We start from the raw sequence: 19719 nt of genomic DNA on the forward strand, positions 1-19719 counted from the left end.
TGGCAGCTGTGAACTTTTAATTTCAGAGTTGCTTAGAACTGGCACTTTTTCAGTCCAAAGAAATACCCTGCCAGAAGAATGAATCACAGAGATGTAGTCACAGCTGTTTAAAAACAACAAAAAAGTATTTTCTCCATACTGTGTTCTTCCATGCTCTAGGTATTGATTTTCTTCTCAGGTACCATTTCCTACTCAAAATGCTTGACTTCTACTACAAAATAGCACATGCAGAATGCATGCATGTACAAACTTCACAGGATTATCTAGAAAACATTGAGATTTTTCAGCCTATTGATGACTCCTACTATTGCACTGTCTAAACATAAGCTTATTAGTTGCTCTTACTGGTCAACTCTGTTTAAAAATTCAGGAAGTTCTTGACCAGGAATTCAAGTGAGCCCTAAAGAGGCAACTAAGGTAACAGTGTGCAGCCATTTGTGCTTCTAGCCTTTCTTGCCAACCAGTAAAAGCAAGAGGGATGCTTCACTGGAAATGTTCTTTAGCCTGAGGGTAGCATTCAGGTTGCAAATTGTGCTCTGTAACCATGCAGTAGTGCTATCTGAGTGTTAAAAGCATGGCTTTTTTTTTTTTTTTTTAGGAGATAATACGAGGCTACTTGCTAGCTTCCCTGATTAATCAAGTCTCTACTTGATGAAATACTGTGCCTTGAAACAGTGTGTAGAAATGAGAGAGTACATTCAAGCTTCTTTTGAGCTTGGGTGGATCGCATGGTTAAATTATTAGTGGTAGATTTGCTAGCAGGACATCTTCCTGGTATGTTAAAATTAGTCCTGCAGGCCCTGCAGCAGAACGAAGGCTGGTTCTACCTGAGGCTTTCAGCTTCAGAGAGACATCCCTGTATAAGAAACTAGTACAGTCAGCTCTTCCACAGCCAGGCTGCAGCTGGGGAACCAGCTCTGGCTTCAAGGGGAGCTAACTAGGGTCCTCTAACATTAAAAAGCCCAAGTCACACCTGGAGGCAGGACTGGTCTTAAAATAATTTCACTGTGACCATTCAAAGCAGAGCTTAACTGCTGGAGTCTGCAGCACAGGTTAGTTCTCAGTATGCTGTGCTTTCAGAAGCAGAGGGAATATAGTGCAGACCACTGCAGCTCCAGTGTTTAGCCCTGCCAGACTGAAGCTTGCTCCACAATTTCTGTTCCTCTACCAGCAGGGCTCAATTTATCAGACTCCACAATAATAACATGATTTTTTTTCCCAAGATCTTTTTTTTTTTTCCTAGTTATTCTAGATACTTAACTGCTGTCAGTTTAAAAAGTACTCAGTCAGCTCGTGAATGTACTCTCTCCCCACTCTATATTAAGGCTCTTTGTACTAAAACTGCAACAGCTGTTACACAGGGAGGAGTCATTCTTCTACAAACACCCATTTCGCAAAAGGTTCATTTTACAAAGAACTGAATAAATAGGAAGTTAGAGTAGCGCTGTATCTATTGCTGCTTTCAAGTGGTGGAGCAGTGCCTCCGGAGGTGGAGAAAGTGATGTCAGGTCTAGTTTCTTGAAATCTTCATTAGCACTCAATGATGTTAACACCTTCACAGTCCTCTTTAAATCAAACACTGCATGGAGCATGCCCAAGGTGGAAATGGCAGCTTTTGGAGTGTTTTTTGCTGAAGCTTCGTCATCCAGGCCATTTTCCAAGATAGAAATCCTATTCTCTGCAATAACTTTGAGGAAGTTGTAGAACTCCTTGTAGTCTATACCCGTACAAGATTTCATGATCAGCTATGGGGAAAAACAAAACAAAAACCAGCACTGAAATGGAAGGAACTCTTCTGTTTACAGTAAGAATTACAGGCTTATCTACCCAGAATCATGAGTAACTTTTTTTTTTTTGCGGTTTCCTGATGGCACTAAAATTTCTTAACTGATTTGAAACTGCATTAGCCCCCCCAAAAAAAAACAACACACAGTTTGTTCTAGCTACTAAATGCCTGTGATTTTTGCAACTATTATTGGAGGGTATCAATCGAGCAGTATTATCAACCTCCAGAAATAAACTTTACACCTGCTTCACACTTAAGATTTTGGGAACATACAGGATACAACACTGTTCATTAATTTTGCCTTCTGAAAGCATTATATTTGCAAACACACAAGCCTCCTGCCACCTTCAGTTTAATTTTACTTGTTCTGGATTCGCTGTTCGATTACGAATGATATTCAAACCAGTTTTCCTGTGTGACAGTCTCTAAGTTCTGCTGTTTAAATGAAAAAGCACTTATGTTACAAAAGAGAAAGTAAATACTACATAAAGGATTGATCCCAATGCTAACCCCATAGCTGAAGAACAGTTGAAGCATTAGTTTTTCAGACAACATCCTAACCTCCTTGACAAAGCAAATATGCACTGACACAAGCCTTTCCCTATCTTCCTAAAGTAATATTTAACTTCCTGAGAAAGGAAATCGTCACAAGTTCCTACTTCCTTAAGAATCATGAACTAATTCCAGGTAGGAGCTTAAGGACCTGTGTGTCTTAGAGCTCTAATAAGGTAGCACCATAAAACCCCAAAATATGTGACCCCTGAGTCAGCCAGCCAGAAACGTGTTGTTATACCTGACATTGTAAGTGCCAATCATCCATAGGGTCCTTCCACTCATTGATTTCCCGCTGGACAGCTGCTAATTCATCCTGCAGGAAGCACCACATTATAGCTACGTTGCAGCCGTTCACCCAGTTGTGGTTAATGGAGATGGTATCCTCCTGAAGGAAGAGGTTAAATCGTTATTAATCTCTACCTAAACTTTTTCTAAAAAAGTTTCTCTCTCTAAACTTTTTTCTAGTCCAGTTAGACTTTTAGCATCCACAAAATGCCATGGCAATAAAAGTTTGATCCAATTCAAGCCTACTGTTTATCTCTCTGTGTCATTAAAAGGTTGGCATCAGTTATCTTACCAGGTTGTAAACTTGATGGTGCCATCCACTGGGGATGAAGACTATCTCCCCTGCTTCCTGCACGACTTCTACAGGGGGTTGGCTTTGGTTGTAGCGAGGGTAAACACTCTTGTCCTGAAGACCAGGCGCAGTGACATCGAAGGGCAAGTTGCCGTGGCGATCTTTCAGGTAGTCCTCCTGACCTGGTGGGTAGAGCAGCCATTTCTTCCTCCCGCATATATTGGCTGACCAGCTATAGGAACGGAAGACATCAGCGTGGAATGGAGTCCTGTGGGGCAAATCAGAGGCTTGAGTAAAGACAGTAACTAAAATATGTACAAGGAATTCATGTCTACATGAGTCAAGCACACAGAAGGCAACCTTTACTATGCAAACCTGATCCCAACCTGTCAGCCTCTTCATTTACTTCTATTTTAGTATTCAGAGACCATTGTATCTGCACAGTATTGCAGCATTTTATATCCTCTTTGTTTCTTTATCAGTTAATTGTTAATCTGTCCTATAAGTTCTTCAACAGCAGGAGATTGTGTGACATGAACTGCTGAGAATACTCTAAATGCAAATTTATCACCAAGGCTCAACTTAATTTGCCACCTGCAAAATATCTGACCAACCCATCAGCGCCCCTCTGAGGCTTCTGTTGGCTCTGCAAATCACAAGAGGTTGATGGTCCCCTATGTCTTTTCTTCTCTAAAACCTTTCATAAACCTGCTGACACTCCTTACAGATTCTGTGTAAACTATTCAGGACTTTTTACAGGGCAAAAGGACCTCAGCTGACTGCATCAGGAATCTTCACATCCAGAAAAAAATCAGCTGCTCAAGAAACAAGATTGCTGGATTCACTGCTGCACTGCCTGAAAGTGCACGATATCCTGAAATACGATGTGATAATCCCTGTAAGTCTTAAAAATCCCCCATAAATCTTAAAAAAATATATGTAAAAATGACAGAAACCAAGCTGTCTTACCATGAACCTTTAGGTCCCATGTAGACAAACCGGTAGTCATCCACAGCTATGGCATCCCAGTACTCATTCAGCCAGTCAGATGAGAAATACACGGGTGTTGTATAAACATCTTGCTCTGGGAAAGCTCTTAAAAAGATAAAGTGTGGGACATGGGTCTCAGAAAAATACAGTGTTATTCCTTCTACCTCAGTTCCCCAAGCCTAGAAGCAGAGACCAATCTAGCAGGCCATTAATACCTTGCTTCCATCTCCTTTGTACCATTTACAACTCCAAGTTGCATTCAAAATGCATGCAACTGTGTTCTTCTGTCTCCCAGGAAAGCTGTGAAGCTTGACTATTATTTTGGAGACTCCTCCTCATCATGGCAAAGACAGTTCCTAATAAACACTTTCATTTTAGCTGAGATGCCATCAAAGCCAGTTATCCAACTGGATGACAGATTGGGGGTGTAAGGGTTAGGAGGGAAGCCAGGCTGTGGGATTCGACAAATGTGTGGCCTCTTCCCACAGTATATATTGCCCCTTTCCTATTGAGGCCACACGTGCAGACTTTCTGCAGCAAACCACAGGACTAATGTCTGTGAAAGCAAACAAAGGCAGAGGTAGAGACTGACTAATTTCCTGTGTTATAAGTCACTGGTACATTCAAAAGTGAAAACAAGAACTGAAAACAAGAAGGCTGGATTAGAAGCTGGATACATTTAAGGAAGAAGAGGTTTGGGTGAAAAGACATACAAGTCCCAGCCAGATGTGGTTGAATAGACAATTCAAACATCTCCCAAGCAGCGGGCTGAAGAAAGAAAGCCTGCACAGGTTGAAGTCTACTTTAATGACTGGGAAAGTTAGTAAAGAAAATGGATACTAAAGGATCATAGTTCATATGAAAAAGGAGAAAATGCTCACTGAATTAAGCACCATTAGAAATGTCTCCCTTCTTTTTAGAAATAACAGTTCAATGAAAGCCAAATGTTACAGTCACCTGGTTCCCACAGTCATGTAAAACACAGATGAAAAAGCAAGTGCTCAAGACTGGAAGCCTCTTCAGGACACAGTGAGCTGTTTAAGAATCTCACTGCACATTGTACACCATGAACAGGACTGATATTTCAGTGGGCAGGTGCTAACAAACAGCACTGGCAACATTTAAACTCTCAAGCATGAAAAGGACAAGCATTAAGGCTTCACAGCAGCTCCCTGCTGCGCGTGGCATGCAGGGGGTTGCACGGTGCTCTCTTACCTGCTCAGGTGCCAGTCCTTCAGGTAAAGGCACCCTCGGGATGAGCGGTAGTCATTTTTAATGTACTCTTTCCAGTAATTTATGTACTCCTTGAAGGGGAGCTGCTCCTTTGGGTTCGAATTGTACTCCTTGACATCACAGTTGGCAACAGGTACTATAGCATCTCCTGAAATATAAACTCTTTGAGCTCACGTGGGAACAGAGTAACTGGTGCTGAAACTGAACTCCTTTAACCTTATCCACTGCAGCCGCCTCTAATGTCTGGGCACTACCATGCTAAGAACAGTCCAAATCCATAAAGCAACAATCACGTGCCCAGCTCTCACTCCTGACACCGCCATTCTAGGCAAACAAACATGCTTCAAAACAGAAATTATTTACTTAATATGGGCTGCAGTTCCTTTTTAACAAACTACATTGGGAATTGATACTTATTAAATACACTATTAATTTACAGTCTAAAGTTTAGCTCTGAGATTTTTCACTGCAAATATTTTCTCCTTGCCTATCCCTACTCATTAAGTGTCAGGCTGCTCTTGTGGTTATAGTCAAGCAAGTATATAAAATGGTTCAGTTAAATTATACAGCACTTTTTATTTTGCTTCATTAAGGACACAAATTCAAGATTGGAAATCTGACTGCAACGAAAAGTATGAATACGTATAGAAAACAGATGCATTAACTTAGTAAAAAGTCTGGAGAATTGCTTCAGTTTGGCTAGTGGTTCAATTTCTAGACAAATAAAACAAAGTATGGTGCCATTTAGCATATGTTTCAATTAGGTATTAAAAACACCATGACTTACCAAACTTCTGCAGCAGGTAATCAAAATCAGGCTTTCCATCCCACGTAACCCAGTTTCTCCTGCTGCCCCAGCCATCAGTGAATTTTGCTGAGAAAACACAGGGATGGTTGGGAATCAGGTAATCGCGGAAGAAGTCTGAGTACGTGAACGATTCTACTTTATCAATAAAGTCAACGTGTCCCGCGGGGAGGCAGAATGCGCTCTGAGACGAGCTGCTGTAGTCACGGAAAAAGGCAGTGGAGCAGGCAAATGTTGCCCTGTCCATGCAGGCTGGAGGCTCTTCCTGGCTTGGCCAAGGCAGCACGGACCAGATGCTCCCCCGTTACATGCCTCGATCCTCGAAGTCTGTGAAAACTCACAGGAAAATATGAACGCTGAGAGGTAAATCGGGGTGTTGTGCAAGGGCACACCAGGCTAATTAGGATCTTCCATGCTTTGTAACGTGTAACGCTGGGGGGTTCCTGATGTTATGTGGCAAAGATGCTGTGTTCCTGTCACGTTCTTGCCTGGGCAACCCCGCTCTCTGGGGGCAGTCGGCGAGGGCTGGCTCCGTCCTAAAAGAGCAGAATTAATTTCAGCGGGGGTCCCTTGTACACAATTTATTGTGTGGGGGGCAACAAACCACCCCCAAACACTCAGGACCACAGCAGACAGCTGCAGACTGTTGGAAGGGGGGGCTCCTTTGTGAAAAGGGAGGATCCGAAATGCGGCAACCCCCCCCCCCACACACCCTCCTCAGCCCCTCCTCAGCGGGCCGGGGAGCTCCCACAGGCGAAAGGAAGCAAAGAGACGGCGGGGAGCGGGGAATAAAAGCGGGGTGGCCGCGCCCAGGGCGGGGAGAACCGGCACGGTACGGAAAAAGGCTTCGGGAGAGAGGATACCGAGGGGACTGAGGGACAGCAGGGCGCTAAAGGGGAGCAGGGAGCCGGGGGAGAGCTGGGGGATGAGGGAGACGCGCGGCCGCCATCTTGGCGCCGCCATTTTGAGCCCCCCCCCTCAGCTCCACAGGGAGCACCCGGACGCCATAGGGCGACGCACACATCGCCCCCCTGTAAGGTTCGCGGCCCGTCCGTGAGGCGGATGGGTCCCGAGGGAGCCGAGGGGACACCGGGAGGCCGCCGCTACTCACCGGTGCCTCCCTCGGGGCTTCACGGCGGGGCTTCACGGTGGCGGGAGGCGGAACCTCCCCGCGCCGCCTCCCGGAACGCCCGAGTTCGGGCAGCGGCGCCGGGGGGGAGCGTGAGGAGGGGGCGCTGCGCTCAGCCAATGGCAGCGGGCGGAGGGCGCAGGCGCGGAGCGGCGCTGCGGGGCCGGGAGGGAGGGAGGTGGGTGCAGGGCGAGGAGGGGGCGCTGCGGGGGGGCTCCCGGGGGGTTGGGGGAGATTTGGGGATATTTCGCGGAAATTTGGGGAAGGAGGCGGCTGGGAGGGGAGATGCAGGCTGGGGAGAGGGTAAAGGTTGCAGGGGGTTGGTGGTGGGGTGGAGGTGAGGGACGGGAGCTGTTTTTGGGAGGTGTTTTGGGGTGCTTGGAGGGGGCAGAGGTGGTCCTGGCGCTATGGGGGGGGGGCTGAGCATGGCTGAGGTAACGGCAGGGGAGGAGGTGGGGTGCTATGGGGTCGGGGGTGGGCTGCAGGGGGGTTAGGGACAGCAGGGGGTGCTTGGGGGGGGATAGGGGTAGGAGGTGATGGCATTGGGTTTGGGGTGAGGAGGGGAAAAGGGGGATTTATGCTGGGGGTTATTTGGAAAGGGGGGGATGCCAGCATGGGGTGAGCCTTTGGGGTAGTAGTGGGGAAGGAGAAGGGACAAATTTGGGGGGGGCAGAGGAGGGTTTGCCACACGTGGGGCGGGGACCCCAGGGGGAGCCAGGCTTGGGAAGTGGAGGTGCAGTTGTGTTTTGGGTTGGAGAGGGCAAGGGAGGGTTGGGATTGAAGAGAAAGCTGGGGGGTGTTAATCTGGGGGGTGTAGGGGCTGGTGTGTGTTAAAGGGAGTGAACTGAGGCTGTCCTGGAGTTAAATAGATGTGGGAGGGGGCTTGGGGCTTCTTCAGAGATCCCCTTTGTATTAGAAGTGGTGTGCAATCAGAATGTCTTTCTGGATGGAAGGATGGAAGTATTGACGTGGACGAGCCCCTCGGTGTGGATGCCCCTTCTCAGTAGGGGTCTGTTGGTCTCTTGAGGCAGGAGGAGATGCATCTCAGGTAGCACAGAGCTGCCACCAATCTTTGCCCGTTGCATTTCTTGGAGGGTCACTTGGAAGTACTGTGTCTTGTGGCATCACTTGGAGAATCAGTTAGGAGTCTGGTGGGTCAGGAGCTGCTGCTGGATGCATCTTATAAATGTTTTTCTTATGAGGGTTGTTGGGCTCACAGGGCTGTTAGAACTCATGGTTTGCCAGATGGTGCCATGTGGGAATAAACCATCAAAGATGCTGACCCTATGGAAGCCTCCTCCAGGAAGGAAGACAGAGAAGAAGTGATGTGTGTTAGAAACAAGTGCAGTAATGTTTTGCAGGTAATCTGCAAGTGCAGGTGAGGGGAATCTCTGAGTTTTGTAGGCTCTGAGGCAGCCACCTTGTGGAGGGGTGAGCTGGCAGTGCCATCTCACAACGTATATAGCATCTCCTCGCAGCTGGGCAATTAGTAATGCTTACGTTTCATTAGGTGTTCTCAAAGCACCTCACAAGAGAGGGTGAGTCACTGTCTTTATGAAACCAGCCACTGAGATGTGTTGGTTAAAGAATGTGCACGATGTTGTGGTGACACTGTCAGAAATATAATCCACGTTTCTTTGCTGCTAAGCCTGGTTCTCGCTGGCTGTTGTGCTGCTGCGTCAAGGAGACAAATGTTGTGTTGTCTCCTCCCAAAAAAGCTGGTTGGCAGAGTAGAGCAGAACATGAATTGTTTGTTGATGTTGGGGAGCCCAGGCTGGGTGAGACTGCTTGTGTTATCTATGTTGTGGACCAAAATGTGGGCAAAATGAAGGAATTAATTGAGAAATCACTTCAGGTGGCTCCTCCTATTCCACTGCACACACAGCAAGCAGTTCAAGCGCAATAACCCTTATGAACCTGTTCCTGAATGTATTTATGAGTAATTTAAAGCCATTTGTTTGTTTTCTGCCATCTGAGTCATTTTCATGGTAATATAAGTGACTTGCTTACCTCTGTTCGTTGTTACTCTTCTGGGTGGGAACACTGGAACGTGTATTTTATTCCACCTGAGGCTTTTTTTTTCAGTGTGTTTCCAGAACCATGAATACCGTGTCTTGTCGCTAAGGAGTTTCTAGACCTATTTTAGAAGGAATAGAAACGGGGAGCAGCATAATGCTGAATTTCACATTTAGAAAATGTGGGGGGAAAAAAAATCTTGATTTTGAAGGACAGTAGTGGAGCTATTTAGGGTTCAGCAGTGAATTCACAGTTCACATCAGAGATGAAGCTGGTGTATTTAACAGTGCTTTTCAGTGCACAGCTCAAGTATATTGAGGTGTCTTCTGTGTAGGTGCTGTACAAGCTAATCAGAGGGAAGTTAAGCTAATAAGAGGGAAGCTAAGCAGAGGACAAGTGTTCCTCATAAAAGGGAGGATGCTACTAGTAGAGACCGAAGAGAAGTTTCCCTAATACAGGTTCAGGACAGTGGAGCTACAAAAACAGTAGGATAACAATATATTTTTTCAGTCGTTCAGAAAACATGATCACAGGCTACTACCCATCAGATAAACAGAAGACACAGTGTGGATGTCACAGGTAAAGCACAGATTTGATGCCTTTTTCCAGCTAAATTCAGGTGCCCGTGACCATTTCCTTGTGTTCAACACTTGAGGGATTTTACTGGTGTTAAAAGCAGGCTCCTTGAAGCTTTGTGTTAAATTATAGTGCACTGTTGAAAGCTCTTAAACAGTAGCTGCATTCTGTACCATTGATGTCTGTGTTTTTGTTACTGAATAAAAGCATTCTTACATTGCGTAAGTGAAGTGCATGTTTAAATGTTTTTGTCTTGGGGGGGGGAGGTTGTGCAGATCCAGTGCTAGTTAAACCATTATATTGGGGGAAAAACATGCTGGAACAGTGAAGGGACTTGATTACCAAATGGGTTCTTGCTTGGGCATTTTGCCCTCGGGCTAAGAAAGAAGCTGACTGTCAGGCCAAGCCCGTGAGCTCTCAGGTGAGTCAAAAGCCATATGACCCAGGGCGTGCACACGTATAACTCCACGGGTCAAGTGACTGCTTCGTTTCTTCCCCTGGGCTGAGACAGCTTTTTTACTCTTAGATCCAGGGGTAATCATACCTCCTCTGTTGATTATAGGCTGCTGTTTTTTTTTGGTGTTATCTGGTAACGGGCATAGCAGGATTTTTGCTTCAGCTTCATTTTTGTTTTCACCTGCTCTCCTGGACGTTGAAGAGAAATACACAGGGGGGAAAAAAAATCTATGTAGAAATGGATGGTTCTGTACAGATAGCAGCTCCTGTGAAGCTGCCCAAGAGTTCTGTGTCTACAGATAGAGGTAAGGAGCCTGTGGTATGGGTAAGGAGCCTGTTAGTATGGCACAGTTGTGGGACTGCATTGGTTGCTGATATTTCTACATCTATTTCTGGTAATGAGCAGGCTCAAGAGAAAATGCTGTCTGTACAGGGCGGTTTGGGAACCCTTAGCCTGTGAAAAGAGGCTCTAGGCTGAGATTTTACAGAAGTTTAAGGCTTGCTTGCTTGTTTACTATTTCTCCTTGCCGCCATAGTATGTTTGTGCCTTATTTTAGGTGGCTGGTATGGGCAGCAAGGTCTGGGAGTTGTTTTTCAGATGACATTTTGTTCCTCTGTGCTTGTCCCAGCATTGAGCAACCTGTGTTCGCTTCCAGGTTTCCCTTGTGATCCTCTGCAGAACTTGTAATCTTTCAGTGTCACCATTTCAGCATTATTTATAATATAACACCTCAGGGAAACAGCTTGTGAGCAGCATGCTGCTACTTAGGAGATTTTCCTGAAAAAAGGTGTAAGTAGCAAACAGTTGCATGCTGCTGGGGTAGGTTGGGGTGGTGTCAGGGTTGATCCTGAACATGATGCGCTCTTGATTGCTGCTGATTTTTTGTTTGTTTTCCCCTGGGTCTGATAGGAGCTCCTTCAGTACCTTTGCAGTATGTGTAGGGTATGAGGAGTTGTAATACGAGATGTTTGTTTTGATTTATTTTTTGTTTGCTATCGTGTCACTGTTCCTGGAAGTTCTGAGAGAAAGCACTCCAATAATCTGTGTGACTGTATATGCATCTCAAATACTCTGTATACACGCCTTAAAACATGCTAAATGGATGGCAATTTAAAACCTTTGAGTGTGTAATGTGAGCAAGGGAGATGATAATATCTCTGAAAGTGTTTTTGTAGAAGGAAAACATCAGTGTTGAAACCTAGGCAGCTTCAAGCAGTTAAACGCTCTAGATTTGTAGTTCCTAAATCTCTGGATTTGTAGTTCCTAATTAACAAAGCTCTAACTCCATGATTTAGTTTTATCTGGTGCTGATTTCAATACTAATGTAGCTTAAGTTTTTTCCAGTTCAGTTTATGGCTGTTCTGGAGCCCTGCTCCTGATGCGTGGTTCTTTGTAGTCACGTTTGGCTGATCATTCAGGTATTTTTCTTTTCTGTTTCTTTGTGAATGACTTTAATGTTTAATGTTGTTGCTCTGTGTTGCAGAAAGAATGATCTTTAAATAGAAATTATGATCATTGGCTGCTCACAAAACCCAGTCTTGGAGGGAAATAAAAGCTCTTTACGAGATCTGTTCAATCAAACCTCACTGCATTAGAGGAGTTACTTTCCTTTCCTAGATGGAAGGATTTAAGGGCAGAGCTTTTAGTTTTTCCTCCAAATTAAAGAGCCATTCAGTAAATGATTGATATAAAACTGAATTTCCTAAAACTTGTCACTGCTTTCTGTCTGTAGCTACTTTTCTAAATCAATTTTCTGTGGACTTTATCTCACTGTTTGGCTCACATCACAGCAAGAAGTCTTGTCACTTGCTAGGATTGTAGCTTTATTAGTCCTGAACAGATCGAGCATTTTTGTTGTAAATTTGTCTGAATAGTGTTGTGTTTTTTTTTTTTTTTGTTTTGTTTTTTCCCATATGCCTTGGTGAAACTCATTGCAATGGAAATAAGGTTTGAAAAGGAAAGATTTTGTGGATTATGGTGTGCAGTGAGTAAACCCTACCTCAGTAATAGCAAAATCTTGAACTGGGCTTAGAGTGAGGAAGCTCTACTTAAGGGTTATTAAGGAGGCAGCAATCTGAAAATGTGAGCAGATTTCAAGTGTGTGCTGTGGGAGCTCATAGCAGTACTACCTGAGAAAAAAATCTGTTAGTTTTTGGTTGCATTAGGATTCTTTCCCCCCTTTTTAAGGGGATTAGATCATAACAAAATCAGAAGGTGTAATGAGTCTTAATATCAATTTGACAGGGCTTTTGTGGTAGAGATCTAAATTTCATTCATTGTGCCATACAGGTAGCTGACCACCTTGTGATAATGCTCCGGCACTCATCTGTAAATTATGCTGTAATACATCAAAGGTCTTGGAGATGATGAGTAAACGAGTAATTAAATCACTAATTATGTAGCGGCTGCTCACAAGGAGTTAAGTTGTGGAAGGTAATTGGTCTGTAATGCTCCTGCTGAACACTCACACTACAGAGGAGGTACTGTGGGACACAGACTGGCCCTTTGGGTGTAAGAAATGGCTTTGGGAGTGGGATTTGCCTTTGGATTTGCCTTGCTTGTTGGATTTGCCTTTCCAAACTTGAGATTGTTCTGGAGTAAGCAGGTCAGGCCTTGGGAATGTGATGGCTCCGTGTGTTTCTGCTGGAATCCCAGATGCTGGTGAGCAAACTGTGTGCTTGGATACCTTATATTCCAATACCTATGTGGCATCTTTTTCATCCCAGCTCCCCTTTGGGTCTGTCAGGGCTTTCCCAGCAGCATCACTGGGTATTTCTGCTCCTTAATGATCATGACGTCTGGTCAGTGATGATTTGTCGTTTCACTTGTGCTGTTGAATCTGCGGGATGGACATCCTGGGTGTTTTTTATATACCTGGATGTCCCTATCTTGAAGGGGAAGGAGCAGTGGTTTCATGGGTGTGTGTGGTTTGGATATGTGCTGGTGGCCTTGTGTTTTGGTACCTTCTGGACTTTCTTAACCAACGGGCAGTTGAAGTAGGTGCTGTTGTATATCGTGTACTAAACCATGATGAGAGCCTTGTAAGAAGGGGAGGCAGCACTGTTGTGGAGGGGACAGCAGTACTGACAGCCCTGTTCAGGCAGGATGAGTTTTTCTGAGGGAAACACTCAAATGGTAACCAAATCTTGTAAAGTACCTGCAGGTGTTTTCAAATCCTTCTTGTGTGCGTATCTAGAAGGATACAGTGAAAATACTGCCTGTTGTTAAGGATTCTTGCTTATATTTATTTTTTTCCTCTCTCACTCTAGTTTCTCCTGGCTTTGAAAGCGTTGCTCTTGTGGAGGAGGCTCTGAACGGCGAGCTGATGAACGAAGACATAAATATCCATAGCTGGCCTTGTTCCTACTACTTGGACACCAACAAACAATGGGTCTCTGGCAGGCTCTCGCTGACTCCTGTCGCTATCAAATTCACAGCTGACAAGACTGGGGAGCTGTTGGTCAACTTCCACCTTTCCAGCATCAGCGAGATCAAAAAGGAGTCTTCAAATTTAATCTTCAGCTCTCTGACCATCCTGGAGAAGAACACCAAGCACTGGTTCAGTTCTCTGCAGCCGAGCAGGAATGTGGTGTTCAACATCCTCGAGCACTTCTGGAGGGAGCAGTTGCTGTCCAGCCAAGGTGCTGCGGGGGCAGAAGCAGCAGCTTTGCAGACAACGAAGGGGAAGGAGCTGACGGGATTATTGACGGGGTCACAGAAACGGCTGGAGGACACTGCCAAAGTGCTGCATTACCAGGGCGAGCAGTTCGATAACATCATGAGGGGGCTCAACAAGATCGAAGGGGATATGGATGTGGCAGACAGGTACAGTACTGTGACATCTGAGCTAAGCAGTAGTTGTGCGATTGTGTGCCTAGAACTCATGAGAGATCCACAGAAAAGTCTTCAGGAAACTGAACTGTTAAATTGCAGTGAAAGTTCAAGGCAATGATGGTCTCCATGGATATAGTTATTGTTGTACAGGAGAGATGGATACAGAGACATTTTTTTCTCACTGGGGATTTTTTGTGTGTGTATGTACCTGTCCTCTGTCCCTAGATAACTTTTCAAGCCCTTCTGAGTTTCACCTACAATTGGCAGAAATGGTAGAGATGATGAACAACCTGGAAGTTTTGAGAAAACACACAACTAGTTAGGGGAAGGGTACAAATTAATGCCTTGCTAAAAGATGTGTTATGGAATTCCCATTTTTATTAATGCCCTAAAACAACGTGCATAAATGAAAAATATTCAAAGTTTGGTTCATTTTGCCAGTCGTGGACCAGCCTGCTTCGCTGCTTCACAGCAAACACAACCACAGCTCTGCTTTTCTGTCTCTTTTCAAAGGAAATACTGAATGCAGCAGGCGAGCTGCTGACTCAGAAACAGTTTTTTAGTTATCAGAAGACAACCCCAAAATATTCTTTATTTTAGGTAGCTTTTTTACAACTACTTCTATTCATACAAGTCAGCTTCTGAGACTGCTTTTAACATACAAAACCGTGTGTGGTTCAGGGCTTTGTTATTTGCCCATTTCACAAGAATTTGCTGCCCAGAAGCGAGGATTGGGTCTGTGCTGCAGATATATTCAGGAAAACAGCTGGAGAAGCAGTGCCTTCTTCTGTGCATTGTAAAATTGTACTGCTTTTAACATTGCATAGAATACTTTATTTCTTTAGGTCTAGGTGGTCAAAAATAGGTTTTTGAGGGGCCAAAGGGACTGTGCTTTGTAACACCGAATAAATTGCAGAGTGTGCTGATAAGAGACCTGGAGAGTCAGGGTGGGTAGGACAACAGCAGGCTGTTTGTGGCTATCTCAATTAGACACACAGGGACTGATTTTTGAGAGCACTGGCTTAAATGATTCTTTTAGACAGCAGAAGTTGATCTGGAAAGCGTTTGAGATGTGTATCTTTAGCTGTCTCAGAACTCATTGTGGATGGTAAGTGGTTGTCATCACAATCAGGGTGTTATTTTGACTTTAATGATTCCTATTCAAAGTGAATTGCTCTCCTTTTTTTATTTTGTATGTTGCAAATTGGAGTCAATAGCAGTCCAAAAGAGCCAGGTTAAGAGCAGCAGTGTTATGTTTGAAGATAGGTAGCTACACGTGTCTTTGTGGAAGCTCTTGACACCTGCAGAAAGAAACAAGCACAATAAAGCTCAGACTAGTTCTTGTTGGAAGAAGCATCTGTTTTTAGAAGGCTATCATGTCTGAAAGAAAGTGTGGATTTCACAGTGATTGTGGTGATGCTCTCTGTGCCCTTTAATGAAAAGCCAAGATAACAGAAAGCTTCAGCAGTAGCTTTTAAAGTTCTGCAGCAATAAACAATGAGCAGGAAAATAAATACCTGCTCATTGTTCTTGGAAGAGGGTTTTGTTTGGGGTTAGGATGCACTGGGAGGTATTATTTGTCCTGGTGGATCTGAAGAGCTAGATGCTTTGATTTTTAAATGAAAAAAAATAAAGACCTTGACCAAATGTTAGCTGAGATTTTATTTTATTTGTAGTATGCAGAGTTTATTAGCCAGTCTGCTCACAGACTGAAACACGTCCCAGGAGCTGCTAGGCAAACTGTTTTGCTTGCTGTCTGCTTTTCAAGGGGTTCTAGCTCCTGTTTCTAACGCAGGTTGTGCACAGAGTTTTTTTTTCCTAATGATGTAGAAGATGGAGAGGAGCACTGACAAAGCCCGTTTAATTGTTGCATGTTGGTTAATTCAGCCTATTAACATAGTTAAATATGCTGATGTCTCTTGTCTCCAATTCTTGCTTACTTTAGAAACTTGCTGAGAAATAATTACATGGATAATGTAATTCAGGACCGTTTGGCGTGTGCAGCAGATCTTGTACAGGCAGACTGGTGAGCATAGGGACCAAACTTTGGTGTGTTAATTCAGGGTTGTGAGCGACAGCAGCGTGGTGGTGGTGTCTCTTCTAAAAAGAACCAGGCTCCTCTATCTATTTTCATACGTTTAAAGGTTTTTGATTAACTTTATCTTGCCTGTACATGTGGGCTTTTTTAGATTATGAATTCTGTTCTTGTATATGCCTGGGTATATACAGCTGCTTTCAGTGGAACCATGTGCAGATAAGCAGGGCTGAGTCTGACATGCTAGCAGATGTTCAAAACCCCAAAATAAACAAAAAATCAGATTTACTGGCTCCTTTTAAATATATTGCTATCAGAGGGCAAGGTGCTCTGGTTGCAAACTTGCATTTGTGTATGAGGACTGATGGTATAGTTTGTTGATACAGAGGGGTGACTCCTCCGTGGAAGGGCAGAGAACTTGGCTGGAGCTTTTGTTAGGGCTGCACAACCGAAAAATCTCGACTGTAAATCAGACGTTGCACAGCCAGGATGTCAGCCTCTTGGGAAAGAGGGGAGGGTGAAGAGAGAAAAGTGTTTAAAAATTAGGGCTAGAAACCTGTCAGGAATAAGCTACCACAGTGTAAACAGAGCTTTAGGTTTGTCACATTGCAGCTGCTTTTCAGTAAGTGAAGGCACATGCTTTTCATGATGAAGTGAACCCGTACTGTGTTAGGGATTTAATGACTTTTCACACGTTAAGACACAGGCATGAGCTGTCGTTGCCCTGAAGTACATTGCCGTAACTCTTTTGTACTCCAAGAGGACAGAAAACCCACTTTGTGGGAGTGATACCAGGTCAGTTGTTGCTCTTTAGGTACAACAGGTGAGTTGAAGCGTGGCTCTTAATTTGGAAGATGCTGTGTGCTAGCAGAGCTTAGAGGTTTTTTCACTTCTTCTCTATGCTGAACTTCAGTTGAACCTTATAATTTCAGGATTCAGCCCTAAATCTGTGATACCGTTGTCCATTCAGAATCTGTTATTGTAGAGCTTGGTTATGTCTCGTTTGGTTTGTCTTCTTTCTTTTTTTAAAGGAGTGTCACAGTGGTGTCAGAGGGTAGCAGAGGCTCCCAGACTCATTACTCATCTCGCTTGCTATCTCCTAAATATCTGAGGTCCGGCTGTAGCTGGGAGTGTGCTCTTGGAACAATTCATCCTGCCTCCGTTGTCTGTGAATTCGGTGGTTTACTCCCCGTGTGACTTTTTTCTGCTTTTCCCAGCAGCTGGCTTTCTTTAAGAAGGTCTGTTCTGAAGCCGGTGCGTGGCTTTGATGGCTCGTAAACAAAGCGTTCGGTTAGAGCTTCCTTTTTCAGATTAGACTGTGTTTACAGCCAAATTAAACAGGATTTTAAAATCGCAAAGTCTTCTGCAGAAATACGCTGATTCTCTCCTGGAAAATAAATCATTACAAAAAGTATCTTGAGAGCAGCCCTGCTGCGACGCATATTTTATCAGGCAGTACCTTTCTAGAGTGAACTTGAAGCAAATTAAATACAGCTGGCTCTCCAGAATAGTAGGGAAGCAAAAATACTTTGTATTTAGGTTTGATAAGGCTGGCTTTTCTAGGCTTCGTGTTGGTAAATAGTCTTCTGTAACATCAATAAGGTGAGAGTGTTTCATTCAGTGCATTATTACACACAGTTGGCCTCATTAGAAGGTGAGGGGCAGGAGCTGAGTGTTGTAGATGCTGACTCTAACTTTTGCTGAGAGGTGGAGAGGGATGCTGACAAGTAGACAGCACAGCACGTGGGAAATCAAAGCGAATTCACCACCTTTCCACTCATTCCCAATCATTTTCAGCGGAAAGACTATGTGTGAGGCTTACACCCGGTGAGATCTGTGATGTTGGTCCTTGAGAGAGGACCCCAAAAAAGGCGAGAGGCTCTGTGGATAGAAAATACAACAGGAGGATCATATCCAGCATCTCCTTGACTCTTGCTTCTAGCTGTACACAAACCACAGGCGTTTTTCTTCTAACCTGCAGCTGTTGACCATGCTGGGCATGTCTGTGTGAACCATCCTGTTTTAACTGCAATGGGAATGAGGGCAAAGCAAAAGGTGGCCTCAGCCTGTGGGGCTGAGCTAGGGAGGAGCAGAAAAAGGCAGCAGTAGTGATGCTCAAGAGTGGAAACGCTGAGCTACAAGGCAGTGGTAGCTGAAGAACAAAGGGTGGTAAATTGGCATGAGTAAACCCCCTGAGAAGTCAGATTGTTTGCATCCGAATGGTGAGATTCTGGGACCGCTTTCCAACGTGTTAGCAAATGAAAGAAAGATGATTTTTTAAATGGTTGGATCCTGGTGAGCTGTGTAAAGGATTGAGAAGCAGTGGAGGGCTGGAATCAGTATTAAATCTTTAATCTGCTGTAACTTGCTTTGAGCTGGTGGGGCAGCACGACCTTCTGATGGGTTCTCTCCTTTCTAACTCTCTCTTCTCTCCACTAGGTTGTTGACGGAGCTCGAGTCTCCTTCTTGGTGGCCATTTAGCAGCAAGCTCTGGAAAGCACCATTGGAAGCCAAGCCAAAGGAAACTGCCACAGTTTCCGATTCAAAGAACCAGGAAGGAATCATAATTAGAATTCCAGTTATTATCACCCACAGAACAGACTCGAATGTCAAGCCAGGAAAACTCACGCTCTTCACTTCTGGCCTGGAAATCAGTGACTGCAATGCTCAGGTCATTCACCGGTTTGAGTCAAAGGACGTGGACGATATCAAAGTTCACACGCCGTATGAAATCAGCGTCCGTCAGAGGTTTATTGGGAAGCCTGACACCTCGTACAGGCTCCTCTCTGCAAAGATGCCAGAAGCGATCCCCGTCTTGGAGATGCAGTTCAGCAAGAAGATACAGTTTTTGGAGGATGCCCTAGGATTTGTTGGTGCCAGGAAGTCTCCTCAGGTAGATTTGGGCACCTCCATTTGGCAAGCAGGTATGTGACACACAAAACGAGCTATCCATAAGCAGAAATGTCTTTCCCCAAAGTTTCCAAGTGGGTTTTGACTTCACAATAGGATACGGTGTTTGTAAGGAGAGTTTTCTCCTGTGTTTTACCCTGTGTCCTTTTTTCCAGTGGTCACCAGTACAGAACTGTACCACTCTGTGGGAAGGGCCATCAGGAATTCACTCTCATCTGACTGCACGCTTCCGAGTCCTCCCTCACTGCTCTTTCTCCTTTGGCAGCTTTTAGCTGGAAGCATCTCATGTAAAACCCATCGTTCAGTTAAGCGTAGAAAGCTTAAAACAGACGTGCAGTTCAGCAAGCTTTTAAATAACGCATTGAGGTAACCGTCAGGTTAACTTTCACTTAATGAAAAATGGAATTTTTATTCGAGACCTTCAAGTGCTTGGATTTAGGAGATTTTTAGATTTCAGATGAGGTGAGTGCATAGTTTAGTGGTTTTGAAAAACACCACAGGGACTGAAAGCCCTTCACAACAATAGGAATGAAAATCCTTACAGCTCCTAATGCTTTTAAAATTCTGGGCAGGGCTGTGGTTTTTGTTCATTTTTGTAATCCAAACCTGGATTCACTTGGAGAGCTGTCTATTAGGAATTTATTTCCATTAACGTGCCTAAATCCTTTTTTTTTTCCCTAATTGTCAGTGACCAAAGAGGAAATCAGTGGATGGATTTATTCCCAGTATGTTAAAGAGTAGAAAAATGATACAGTAAAACAATAGATGAAGCTCATTCTATGCACAAAGCTGAAACTGGATTTCAGGAGGGAGGAT

The 19719-nt window shown here is 44.4% G+C and overlaps 2 protein-coding genes across 11 annotated transcripts in view; one reads left to right on the forward strand and one right to left on the reverse strand.

Moving 5' to 3' along the window:
• Positions 1 to 7142, reverse strand: JMJD4 (jumonji domain containing 4). Of its 3 annotated transcripts, none has more exons than XM_032183343.1 (7): positions 7058 to 7142; positions 5929 to 6482; positions 5124 to 5289; positions 3888 to 4013; positions 2919 to 3186; positions 2580 to 2726; positions 1 to 1745 (listed from the first exon to the last, which is right to left on the reverse strand). In XM_032183343.1, the coding sequence occupies exons 2-7, from the start codon at positions 6191 to 6193 to the stop codon at positions 1434 to 1436; spliced, it is 1284 nt and encodes a 427-aa protein (XP_032039234.1). In that variant the 5' UTR covers positions 6194 to 6482; positions 7058 to 7142; the 3' UTR covers positions 1 to 1433. The 3 variants fall into 3 exon arrangements, with proteins under 3 accessions (XP_032039234.1, XP_032039236.1, XP_032039235.1); XM_032183345.1 differs by lacking the exon at positions 7058 to 7142 and adding an exon at positions 6810 to 6884; XM_032183344.1 differs by lacking the exon at positions 7058 to 7142 and having other exon boundaries at positions 5929 to 6679.
• Positions 6693 to 19719, forward strand: part of SNAP47 (synaptosome associated protein 47) — a 27858-nt gene continuing 14831 nt past the window's right edge. For 2 of the 8 annotated variants that reach the window (XM_032183353.1, XM_032183346.1), the window contains exons 1-5: positions 7972 to 8436; positions 9602 to 10428; positions 10780 to 10913; positions 13394 to 13949; positions 18433 to 18917. In XM_032183353.1, coding sequence (XP_032039244.1) covers positions 13450 to 13949; positions 18433 to 18917 — 985 coding nt within the window. In that variant the 5' untranslated portion in view covers positions 7972 to 8436; positions 9602 to 10428; positions 10780 to 10913; positions 13394 to 13449. Of the gene's footprint in view, positions 6779 to 7207; positions 7254 to 7971; positions 8437 to 9601; positions 10429 to 10779; positions 10914 to 13393; positions 13950 to 18432; positions 18918 to 19719 lie in introns of those variants that run through there. The other 6 variants (XM_032183349.1, XM_032183347.1, XM_032183351.1 and 3 more) reach the window with 6 other exon arrangements.

The sequence above is a fragment of the Aythya fuligula genome, chromosome 2 (genome assembly GCF_009819795.1).
Source record: "Aythya fuligula isolate bAytFul2 chromosome 2, bAytFul2.pri, whole genome shotgun sequence".
NCBI classification, from domain to species: Eukaryota; Metazoa; Chordata; class Aves; order Anseriformes; family Anatidae; genus Aythya; species Aythya fuligula.